General features: G+C 39.2%; 1 protein-coding gene across 1 annotated transcript; it reads left to right on the plus strand.

Annotated features, from left to right (window-relative positions):
• The first annotated feature begins 49 nt into the window (after positions 1–49).
• Positions 50–6,660, plus strand: kcna7 (potassium voltage-gated channel, shaker-related subfamily, member 7). The gene is made up of 3 exons (XM_007562112.2): positions 50–274; positions 1,319–2,041; positions 5,612–6,660. Exons 2-3 carry the CDS (start codon positions 1,355–1,357, stop codon positions 6,545–6,547), a joined length of 1,623 nt encoding a protein of 540 aa, XP_007562174.1. The 5' UTR covers positions 50–274; positions 1,319–1,354; the 3' UTR covers positions 6,548–6,660.
• The last annotated feature ends 6,478 nt before the right edge of the window (positions 6,661–13,138 follow it).

Here is a 13,138-nt window from a genome sequence, read left to right on the forward strand (position 1 = left end):
CCTGGGGCGGCGCGTAACAGAGAGGGTGCAACAGAGAGGACCCACAAACAAGCCTAACTCCAAGTGAGCGCTGCAGATTAACACCACAGCGGCCCCTGAAGGAGCCACGCTGCCGCCGCCTCCTCCTCACCGCACACAAAAACACGGTGAGGGCTTTCCTGGACATCCTGATGTGGAGATCGGCGAGGAGTCGGCTGCAGACGGAGGGAAGGAAGAAGGAGGCAGAGCAGGAGGAATATGTGGAGGAGTGAGTAGCTGGAGCAGCTGAAGCCAGGTAAGGAGGAGGAGAAAGTCTGATGGTGAGACTCCTAAAATTATGCATAACAAACTAGAGGTGTAACGATTAATCGTGATTAATCGATTAATAAAATAACCATCAAGTAAATTAGTAATTGATTAATCGTTAAGTGAAGTATACAGACTAAAAAAACAACACATTCAGAGAGTAATTAAGCAAAAATTTACAAAAATATAGACTTTTACCATTTGAGATAACTTTTTTCTGTAAATATGTTAAACCCACAACTAAAGTGGAATCCATTTAGCTTCACCTGGTTCAAATTCTGTAAATAAATCTCTCATTAAGCAATTATTAATCAGTTAATCCAGGAAAATAATCAGCAGATTATTCATAAATGCTATTATCTCATTTTAGGCAATAAAATGTTTATTTCCTTATTTAAAGAAGGGACTGAAGTATTTTTTATTTCTTGCATCTTTTAACATATACCTAATATTTCATAACAAGAATGAATGCTAATAATGAAAAATCTGCAGAAAGCAGCTATTTTTATGTTATTAACTGATTAATTGTCAGAACAATGTATAACTAAATTATTAATTATGAAACCTAAGGTTTTAACCAGCGGGGCTCGGCTTAACAGTGGTTGCTAAGTAACGGGGCTGGGCTTGGCAGTGGTTGCCAGGTAACGGGGCTGGGCGTGGCAGGTGTTGCTAAGTAACGGGGCTGGGCTTGGCAGTGGTTGCCAGGTAACGGGGCTGGGCTTGGCAGTGGTTGCTAGGTGACAGGGCTTGTCTTGGCAGTGGTTGCCAGGTAACGGGGCTTGGCATGGCAATGGTTGCTAGGTAACGGCACAGTGCCAGTGGAATGTGACATAATAATCGGGAGGTTTTAGAAACTGAAATAAAACTTAATAAATTAAAACGTCAACACTCAGCTGAGTGTTTTTGGGACTCAAACAGAAGTGGAAAACTTTGCAAAATGTAAAATTTGCATTATAAAGATTTATCTGCATCGACACGTGACTTTTTAATTCATCTGTGTCTCGTGGTTCAGTCTCGATTGTTTGATTTTCAGAGAGACGCAACCCAAAGAAACACCCAACGCCGAGAAATGGACAATCAAGACGAGCGAACCGGAAATGAGGGGGAGACAGAGGAGAAACAAAAAGCCGATGAGCTCAGCGACGAACAAAAGCAGAGCAAAGACAAGTACAACAAGCTGGAGAAGGAGAGCAGTGAGAAGGAGGTGCGTGTCGAGGCCAGGAGGGCGAGCCGCCGCCCCCTTAAGAGCGGCTGGGACTTGAGTGAACGCCTGGCCATCAACGTCTCCGGGATGCGTTACGAAACCCAGCTGCGCACCCTCGCTCAGTTCCCCGACTCCCTGCTGGGCGACCCGCGGCGCCGGCTACGCTACTACGACCCGCTGCGCAACGAGCTGTTCCTGGACAGGAACCGCATCTGCTTCGACGCCATCCTCTACTTCTACCAGTCGGGCGGCAGGCTGCGGCGACCCGCCAACATCCCGCTGGACATGTTCCTGGAAGAGCTGCACTTTTACGAACTCGGCGAGGCCATCATTGACCGGTTCAAGGAGGACGAGGGCTTCGCCAAGGAGGAGGAGAGGCCCCTGCCGCCCACAAAGTGGCAGCAGAAAATCTGGATGTTGTTTGAGTATCCCGAGTCGTCGGGTGGAGCGAGGATCATCGCCATCATCAGCGTCATGGTCATCGTCCTCTCCATCCTCATCTTCTGCCTGGAGACTCTGCCTGAGTTCAGAAACGAGAAGGAGCGGCGGGAGGTGAGGCGGACATGTTGGCATGAAGGGTCACTTTAGGTGCAAAGGTTAAGCCCCCAAACCCCCGGACTGGGAGCAGATTTTAGCTGAGGGTGTTTTCACACCTGATAGTCCATTAGAATCACCAAAATCGCAACATTTTGTTACATTTGCAGCTCGGTTCTCTTTCACACTGAGTCAAGCTAACCAAAAGCTTTGAAAAACATGTTCCCCTACTTGCCTGTAGGGGCGCTGTACCAAGAACCACTAAAGAAAACAACTAGAAAACTTTTGAAATTTTTAGATTTTATAAGAAAAAATTATAAAAAAGATTATTTTTTACACATTTGTGTAAATTGTTACTATGTTGTGAAAGAATGTTATTAGATATATTACTAGTGAAAAAATCAAATTCCTCCACCCAGCGCTCTCAGTGCTAACTACAAACAACCAGTAAGAGCCAGAAGACAGGAGGTCTTAGCGCTGCCTATCACAATCTTGTGTGACGCTGCTCATCCTCCCTCTCCTAACCTTGCTCTCTGCTACACTGCAGTTAGCATAACTTGTTGTGAATGCTAATGCCAGTTAGCATTTCCAATGATGATGACAAATAAATAGTTACTGTAATAGTATGTTGTTTTCCCATCTTTAGCATACTAAGCAGTGTGCATAAGGATGATCGACAGCACTAAGACCCTCCTCCTGGGTCTGATTGGTTATCTATTCAGACCAATAGTAGCTTAGTGAGCTAAGCTTTCACTCATTATCTGTCACCATATGGTAACAGTTTTACCAGATATGTATAAACAAACATATTCTTTATAAACATTACATACTGCAGCTTTACGTTGTCACCCTTTTTATTTAAAAATAAATGTTAAACATGAAGATGAAAAAAGCGGGCAAAGCAGCAGAGAAAGTGACGTCAGTGAACCCGATCCGCTCAGACGGAGTGAAGACATCATCCTGTCGGTGTAGTCAGAGGAGGAAGGCTACTTCGATGTTTAGCTTGTTTTCACCGACAGGCACCTGCCGGAGTCATTTGGTCGATTCTTCAAACCCAGCCTGAAGTGAGAGTGAACGAGAAGCGGAGCAGAAGTGAGCGTGAATGCGAGAGCTGGTCTAAGGTTACCGCGCCATGAGACCCGGACGGCTAAACTTAGCATGGACGGCCGTTACAGAGCATCGACACATAAACCGATGTCCGTATTAATAAACGCGTTGACTCACCGGCTCTGAAAACGGCTTGGAAAAGACGGAGGCAGATCAGCTTTTCGCCGCAGGATGAAATTAGAAACGACGCAGCACCGTACAGAAAGTCATCAGGTCCTTCTGGTCTTTTTTTAGGAGGTTTTGTACTCATCTTCGGTCCAGTTCCTGGCGGGTTTTGTTTACAAAGCTGCTTCTCTGACTTATGAAGCATTCAGGATATAAAATGCTCCCACTCAGCAAAAACATTTTTGGCCTACTTTCTGGTGAAAATATCTCAAAACACTTGAAATAAGACAAAACTTAAACTTAAAAATAACGTATGAGCAAGATGTGAGAACTTGTTTAGAGTCAATAATTCCTTATTATTTGTGAAAAAGTACTAGTTCCATTGGCAGATTATTTCACTTGAGGTAACGTATTATATTTACTGCTGTTAGAAAAAAAGGAGTAAATTTCCACCAACCAAACTGAAATTTTTAGATTAAGTTCAGAAATTTTCTACAAAGAAACTCAAACATTTCCTTGGGAAAAAATGTTTTTAAATTACTGTGGCACTAGTACATTTAAAAATCAACATCAAGAAATTATTGACTTAGAACAAGCTCCTATATCTTGCTGGAAAGTTACTTGTAAGTTACTTTTGTGTACCAAGATATCTGCATTAGAAACTTAACAAAATACTTTTAAAAAAATGGAAATCAAATAAAAACGTAAACATTTTTACACTGTGCTCGCATCAGCAGTCATAAATCCATTGCTGCAGAAAATCAGAGATGTTTTGGACAAAATCCAAACCTAATCAGTCGCTTTCTGGATGTAAAATCACAAACATTATACGTTTTCTTAGATGTTGATAAATTCATTGTGTTGCTTTCCAGTTGACATAAAGGATCAGAGTCTTGCATGAACCAGCATTAAAGCTGCATCTAAAAGTGGAAGTCCAATGTAATCAAACTCAGATTAGTAACATTTATTTGCCAAAAAAAACTACAGATATTTTTACAAAACAACAAGAAAGTGATGGGTAGCGAGAAACATTAAAGGGAAGTTTAATTTTCCAGCTGAAACTAATTTAATCTAATACTTTGGTCCTGTAATAAATCCTTCTTTCAGACAGGTTACAGAGTTCATTAAGAGCTGAAAGAGGAGCTGGAGATGTTTGCTCAGCTGCTTGTTGATTTTGGAATATCGTTCATCCCTATTATTTGATTAATCCGAGCTGAATTATGAAAACATTAATCCAGATGAAGCGACAAACCTTGAAAAACACAAAGCCGCAGCATTGAGGTTGTATTATCCGGGTGCGTTTCAACGCAGAGCCATCAAACGCTTACTGTAACTTTATCTAACTTGTTAAAAGGCTCTAAAGCCAAGTTATGTCAGGCGGGCATTTTCCACCCAGATAAAAACAAACATCTGAGTTAAATGAAGCGCCAGATGTCCGTAATTCAAGCCAGAGTCACATGAACTTAAGATTTATTTGCGTGTTCAGAAATGGAGAAAGTGATTTCTATAAAAGTTGGTGGGAGAGTGAAAAAGGAGAGGAGAGAAAAGGTTGTCACCGTATCACAGATCTCATAATGTACTCATCACGGATACCTTGAAAATGTTTTCTCTGCTGTAATCACCGTCTCCATGGAGACGCAGATCTGCTCGGAAACCTTCGTCACACCGAAGATCCAGACTTTTAAACTTTTAATCAAAACTCTTTTACTGACCCTCGATTTATTTAGTCATCAAAATATTTTCAAAACTCTTCAGATCAACCATAACAGACAATTTATTCACACCAGCTGAGGGTCTTATAATCTTATTTCAGAAAGTTTTCTTCTGCTGCCTCTTCACACTTTTATTTTTTAGTTTCCTGGAAATAACTCTAAACAATGAACCGTTACAGCATTTCTGTTTTGAAACAGAAAGTTTTATATTAAAAGACACTGATTTGGGAAATTGTTTTTTTTTCTTTGCCTGGGTTTGTTATTGTGTATGATGGAGTGAAAACATATATATTAAGAGAATAAAGTCCTATTACAAATTTATTATCTTAATATTATGTCTTCATTGTGGTAATATTGTGACTTATTCTCATCATTTTATTTCTTTATTCTCATAACTTTATTTTTTTCTTAGCATGGCCCTAATTCTCTGTCATAATTTTGTACCTTTGTTACTTATATGAATTATTTTCATATTTTTATTTATTTATTTTTTAAATAACGTACCAGAATTTACACTGAACTTCATATTTTGGTTTGTCTGGTCTGTCTGATTTTCTAAAGTAGCACCACAAAATCAGAGATTTTGACAAAAAAAAATCACAAAAACAATCACAAATCAGTATTTTCTTCGGTTGTGACCATTACTTCTCCATTTATCTTTCAGCAATACACAACCACGCCTCACCCAACCATCCCCAACACAACCATCCTGGTCCCGCCAAAGTTCTCCCCATTCCAGGACCCGTTCTTCATAGTCGAGACCATCTGCATCTGCTGGTTCTCCTTTGAACTCATCATGCGCTTCATCAGTGCCCCGAGCAAGATCGGCTTCTTCAAGGACATCATGAACATCATCGACTTCTTGGCCATTTTGCCCTTTTTCGTCACAGTGGGCACAGAGCTGGCCAAGGACAAAGGCACACCGCCGTCTGTCTCCCTGGCGCTCATCAGAGTCATCAGGCTGGTGAGAGTCTTCCGGATCTTCAAGCTTTCCCGTCACTCCAAAGGCCTGCAGATCCTTGGTCAGACGCTGAAGGCCAGCCTGCGAGAGCTCGCGCTCCTGATCTTCTTCCTCTTCATCGGCGTCATTCTGTTTTCCAGCGCTGTCTACTTTGCCGAGGTGGACAATCCCGACACAATGTTTGCCAGCATACCCGAGTCGTTTTGGTGGGCTGTGGTGTCCATGACCACGGTGGGCTACGGGGACATGGTTCCGATGACGGTTGGGGGAAAGCTGGTTGGGTCCATGTGCGCCATTGCGGGTGTGCTCACCATCTCCTTGCCGGTTCCCGTCATCGTTTCAAACTTCAGCTACTTCTACCACAGAGAGATGGAATGCGAGGACAACAGGGAGTACCACCACGTCTCCACATCGCTCTGGGAAGACGACAAAGAGGGCGATGAAGAGAATGATGAAGACAACGGGACGGATCAGGATCCTGAATTCATGGGGGATCGTGTACTTCTGCACGAACAGAGCAGGGCGATATGTCCACCGCTCAATGGGAACCTCCTGGCTGGGCTTTGTGCAGAACAGGGAGGAAGAGATCAGCAAGGGATGAAATTACCTCTCAAAGAACCTCTGGTTACCCAAGTGTGATGAAAACTATTTACACTCTGACACTTTTTGCACGTTTTTGTACTTCCTTTTGGGTCCCTGCTGCTACTAATAACAACCCAAATGCTTAACAACCCCCAAGCCCGCCCAAAAAACACTCCACTATTATTTTGGCAATAAGTTAATGTTTTTTGGTGTCTACAAAATGAACTGTTTCAAAAATCTACTGCGTATTATTATGTCACAAATCAGCAATTACTGCCCTAGCAGTAGGGCAGTAGTAGGGCAGTAACTGCTAGGTAACGGCAGCGAAGCCCTGCCGTTACCTAGCAACCCCAGCGGAATTCCACCCATTACCTAGCAACCCAAGCTGAGCTCCAGTATGTTTGGTCAGCTGGTTTTACTGCTGTATAATGGCTGCTAGAAAAGATGAATGTTTTATTGTTGCGTTCCTGTTGGTTGTACAGGAGACTCCACTTCTGCTTTTCAAAGATGCACAGTTGTATAATTGTGCATCTGTTTGCAGCCATTTCCATACGCGAGTGTAAATGTTGATTGGATTTAAAGTGACAAGTCACCTAAAATAGGGAGCTCATTCTTAAAGAAACTGAAAATAATCAGACTAAAATCTGATTCTCACAGAATGATTTTATGCAAAAGATATGATGAACATGTTTTTCCTAACCTGTTGAAGGAAACGTCACATTAAAGGAAAGAAGGTACTGCTAGTACGACAAGATGAATTTGGACACAAATTCAGCAGGTTTCCTTGATTCTCGTTGCTCAGGGTTTTGTGTGACTATATTTTGCAAAGTCTAGAAGTAAACTTTGTTTTGTTTCCTGTTTGTTGTTTCTCCACTTACTGCAAAGCTATTACAATGTTCTCCAACCTCTAAAAATGTTCGAATAAATCAGATTTTCATGGCAGAGGCAAAATGAAACACTGAAAAATCCAACATTTAAATGGAATACATTTGAAGGAAAACCTGTTGATGTTTCTTCAGCCCCTCCTTTACCTTTAGAACTGTTGCTCTCTTCAACATTTCATAAGATTAGAGAGAAAGATCTTTACACAATCTTTTTAAATCGACTCATTATCCTCTTTTTGGATTGGATTCATAAAGAAGGTTGATTTTGTGTCTGGTAAACCATTTCTGGATTTGGTTGTGCCTCTTAAAGATCTTATTGGGAACCGTTTTTCAGTTTTCTTGCAGGTTTCATAGAGTTCATGATGACATGAACTTCAACAAGGTTCTGGAGAACATCAAGGCCCACAGCATCACAGATTCTCCACCATGCCTAGAGCTGTATACTGAGCATCAAACTAAATGTTTAGCATGTTGCTAAATATTTAACTTGGAGCTAAATATAAAACTAAGTATTTAGCTTTACTAAATATTTAGTTTATGAACTAAATATTTAGCTTGGAGCTAAATATTCAAAGTATTTAGCTTAACTAAATATATAGATTGGGCCTAAATAGTTACAAACTAAGTATTTAATGAGTAAGCTAAATATTTTGGTCCTAACTAAATGTATAGTAGAGCGAAATACTTACTTTACAAACTAAATACATAGTTTGAAAAGTAAATATTTAGTTGGTAGACTAAATATTTCATCATGACTTTACAAACAACTCCCCACATTGTTTAACCACTTCAACAATAATCTAATATTTAATTGAATTTTTTCCCTTTATTTTGTGTTTTAAATACAACATTTCAGTTTTAACATCTTGGCAGATTCAATCATCATCTTATTTAACACAGCTTCGGTCAGCATCCAGCGTTATTCATGTGCCTTTTTTTTAGGACATATTCCGTACAGTTTTCTAAAGATGTATTAAAGTATTAAATAGGTAGATTATCTATAGGGACAAAATATCCCGCGGGAGACCAAATCTGTAGTCAAACAGTATTTGTAGTAATAGTGACGCTAAACTGGTTTAATGTCTTTATTACAGTCTGGTAACAATATTGGAAACAGCAAAAGTCATTTATGTCAATATGCTTGATTAACATAGCAGCTTAATTAGATCAAATTTACCGTAAACTTCTGAGAAATAAAACACACAATGAAACGTATGACGGATTTATAAGAAATCTGCTGAGTAAGCAGTATGTGACGTGACATCGATGTGCGCGTGCGCATTACCTAAGGTATGCGTTTGCGCACATCTGACAGATATTCAGAACACCTGTTATTGACGTCAAACTGTGACGTATGACTCAGGCTTTGACATTGCCACCGGAGGATCACGTGATCAGCTGAGCCAATCGCCTGCCTCTGATTGGTCTCACACAGATCTGCCCTCCAAAACGTACACCTCCACCGGAGCAGGGGCAACTCCTCCTCTTCCACCCCGCAGAGCGCCAGTTTCCTACCTTACGCCTCCTCCAGGGAGGCGTAAAAAGTAAAAGGGCCTACATTCAAATACTGTATGCAATAGGACTGTGACGTCACCTGCACCTGATTGGCTCAGCTGGTCACGTGATTCTCGGTTTTCAAAGTCAAAGCCCGAATCATACGTCACAGAGTGACGTCACTGACAGAGTCCTTGAATGTAGGCCCTCTGCGATCATTTGGTCACTAAATTTTTTTATTTTCGTCTTGCAGGCTGACGTTTGTAAGAACGAACCAGTTAGACTGGATAGAGGATAGAATAGGTTATCCTTTCTGTCTTTTACCTCTCTCTCTGTCTATCCCTCTATCGTTTTAGATTGAGGTTTTAGCATAGACTGAAGATGAGGGTTCGTTCACAAGTGTTACCACACCAGACGAAAAGGAAAAGTTTTAGTGCCAGGGCTTTTTTATAAGACTTTGTCTTGAAAGCCCCGAACCTTAAGCCTCCTGCGGGAAGGCGCCTCCTGAAGGAAGGCATAAGGTATGGGGCTTTAAAGACAAAGTCTTTAAAACGGCCTCGGCACTAAAACTTTTCTTTTTCGTCTTACGTGGCAACACTTGTGAACGAACCCTCATCTTCAGTCTATGCTAAAACCTATGTCTAAAAGGATAGAGGGATAGACGGAGAGAGAGGTAAAAGACAGGAAGGATAACCTATTCTATCCTCGACTATCTGGTCTGACAAGTTCCTTCTTACAAACGTCAGCCTGCAAGACGAAAATGAGAAAGTTTAGTTTGAATCTACATTAAAAGCAGACTCTGCAAATCTTGTGTTAATGCACATGCGCACATCGATGTTACATTTCTTATAGTTCCATCATAACTAGGGTTGCCACCCGGCCCGTATTGAACCGATGCTGTACGCGATTTGTTCGGTATTCTACAAACGTTGATGTGTAGTAATAAAGACCTGGTCCCAGAGTCTTTATACAGTAGGCGGCCCCAGTGATTGTTTCACTCACGGTGTTGGTGTTGATATTGTGCCCAACTGCTTTCTGGGAAACACAGACTAACTGACACGCTGTCGCAGCAGCCCTGGATTCTGCAGCAGCAGATTCTGGGACAAGTTCGTACAGAGGAACTGATCGGGAAGGAGCCGATCTCAGGTCAGAGAGGTCTGGACGTGTTCGAGCTGGATCAGAATCTGACGACAGAATCAGTCACCGTACTTTTTATTCAGCACCACAGAGAGCAGAGCAGCCAAAGATTACAGTCAGAGAGAGTAGCGCTACTTCAACATGTTTTACTCAAAGTAGCCGTCCAAGAAATTACTCAAGTCAGAGTAGAGAGTACTCTTACTCAAGTAACTGAGCAAATTGTCAATCATTTAATATTTAAAAATTACATAATCAGAAAGACCAAAATATAGCTAAGTGGAAATTTTGGTATAAAATAATTGTAAGATTACCAAGCATTAGGGCCACACTGCAAGAAAACAGTCATAAAATTACAAGCATAACGTTATAATATGATTTTATTTTCATAAGTTTTTGTCTTAGCATGGCTCTAATACTCTTAATAATACAAAATAACAAAATCATGCAAAATTAAGTAAAAGTAAATGATTACTAAAGTATCAGGACCATACTAAAAAAATAAAATTAAACCACGAGAATTATAAAATTCAAATTATAAAATTGAATTTATTTTACAAATTTAAAATAAATAAAAAATTATTTTAAATGATTATTCTTCAAAATAATAAAAGATTTATTCATATTATCCAAATAAAATTTGAAAAATGCTAAGTTTATTTGTAATATTCAAGAATACTACAAATAAAATACTACGACTTTATTCTCATAATTGTTTTTCCTAGCATGGCTCTAATTCTGTGTCGCACAAAATAAGAAAATTAGGCAAAATCAAGTAAAAGAAAAAAAATCGTCCAAAAATTACTTTTTCTTATAACAAGGGGAATATGTCATCAGTGAAATAATCTGCTAGTACTTTTTAAAAATAAATCTTAAGGAATTATTTATTTCTTTAATTCTTGCTGAAAACTTACTTATAAGTTAGTTTTATCTTATTTCAAGTGTATTAAGATATTTGCGCCAAATCGTAGAACAAGAATGCTTGCAGTATTATTCTTTTTATATTATTCAGTCAGAATAAATACTCCACAAAAACTGTTTTACCTGAAGTTTTCTGACTGTAGGTCTTTAAATGAATATGTGTAATTTATGAGGCTGTGTGGACGCCATGCTGTCTGCAGATGTTCCCATGTATACATGCACGTCTTTCTTTAGTAAAGATCATGTTTTATTTCTGCATTCCTTCCACATGACTCGCTGTGCAGCGACTCCCGGAGAATGTGATGATGATGAAAATTAAAAAAGCTTTTTCTTTTATTTTCTAAAGCATGACTAGGCTTAAACGCCGAGGCGGACACACAATGGATGACGGATGATTCTGCTCCTGATTGTTTTCTGGTTCTTTGCTTTGGGAAATCTCAGGATTTTATGAGTCAGGTTCGCGTGAGGAAGGATTCAACCTCTAGAGGTCAGACTGAGTCATAAAACAGGCGCTTCCTTCTTCCACTGGCTTTGATTTATGACCTCACATTTAAAAGAAATCTGCCATCTTAACATGATACTACTCATTTATACCACATGATCAAGAAGATTTAAGTGAAGATTAAAGTTGTGAAACTTTCACTGCAGAACACAGGTGATTATTTTTACCGGATATCACCTGAAACAGAAGCTACACTGCAAAAACACAATATATTACCAAGTATTTTTGGTCTAGTTTAACAGGCAAACATCTTAATATGCTTTAAATAAAACAAAACTAACTTTTAAGTAGCTTTTCAGCATGAAATAGGAGCTTATTTAAGTCAATAATTACTGAATATTGATGAAAAGTTCCAGCTGCAGATTATTTTACTTATAACATGGGGGAAAATATGTTGTTTTAAGTTAAATAATCTGTACTTTTTCTTTAATATTAAGGAATTATTGACATAGTAAAACTCCTAGAAAATACTTGGTAATATTTTGTGTTTTTGCAGTGCTGACCCTTCATTTTTACAGAAAAAAAAAACAAAAACTAACAAGTAGCTTTTCGAAATATATAGGAGATTGTTTTCTCAACAGCATTTTTTCAACATTTCTGTGATTCCTGACTACTGATGAAAAAGTCAAAGTTTTTCCCATATTTACTTATAACATAGGACAAATTTCGTTATAATTGAAATAATTTGACCTTTTTCATCAATATTGAGGAATTATTGACTTAAAACCATTTCCTATATCTCCCTGAAAATTTACGTATTAGTTAGTTTTGTCTTATTTTAAGTGTAATAAAACATTTGCAGTAGGAATAGTTGGTAAGATTTTGTGTTTTTACAGTGTAGTCCCTTGGTTTTCACTGAAGCTCTCTGAATCCTTCAGTTATTTGGGGAACTTCACTTTTTCCTCTGCAGGGTGATGAGTGGAGACCGGTCGGGCCAGAACCTGACACCAGCTGGTTCTTCTTCTGCCACTCCTTCGTCGCTGTGACTGTTGGTTTTGGGTCTTTGTCACGCTGGAAGACCCGACCGTGACTCATCCTCAGGGTTTCTGGGCTCCTCAATGCAGTGAAACCGTGAACAAAACATCCAAACCAGCATGTTTCCGCCTCCGTGCTTTCCTGCACGGAGAGTAGAAGCAGCAAAGTGGAAAGTAAGTCGAGTTTCTTGTTTGAAAGTTGATTCTGATTCATGATTTTGGTCCAAAACCTGCAAAACTATCATGATCAGAAGGAGTTTGATTCTGTTTTTCCATCATGCTCTTGATTTCTGTTGTTTTGATTCTGTATTTTTTATTTCTTGTGTTAAATTGACTTCCTGTTTTATTTTGACAGTCTATTTTCTCTTGTGCACAGTTCCTTTACTTCCTGTTTTCCCTTTTAAATGCTCCTGAGTTGTTTTGTTTCTAGTTTTTCTTCAAGCAGTTAGAATATTCTTCAGCTAGTTTGTAGCATAAATCTGTAAATGATTATTATTTCCAGAAATGTTGTGATTAATTTGAATTTCTCATTAATTAAGTGATGAGGGGCGAGGCAGATTTGGGTTTTTTCTCAAATCTTTGATGTGATGGCTAAAAGTTTATTAAAACTATTTTATGACCAAAATATTTTGTTTCACAAGTTATATAAACTCTGCCAGTAGAACTAGTACTTTAAATAAATGTTAAGGAATTACTGACTTAAAACAAACTCCTATATTTTGCTGAAAAGTTCTTGTTT

The sequence above is a fragment of the Poecilia formosa genome, unplaced genomic scaffold (genome assembly GCF_000485575.1).
Source record: "Poecilia formosa unplaced genomic scaffold, Poecilia_formosa-5.1.2 Scaffold134, whole genome shotgun sequence".
In the NCBI taxonomy this organism is placed as follows: domain Eukaryota; kingdom Metazoa; phylum Chordata; class Actinopteri; order Cyprinodontiformes; family Poeciliidae; genus Poecilia; species Poecilia formosa.

Coding starts and splice junctions, on each gene's coding strand:
- kcna7 (XM_007562112.2), top strand. CDS start 1,355: ATGGACAATCAAGACGAGCGAACCGGAAATGAGGGGGAGACAGAGGAG. Junction 2,042..5,611: donor ACGAGAAGGAGCGGCGGGAG/GTGAGGCGGACA, acceptor TTTATCTTTCAG/CAATACACAACCACGCCTCA.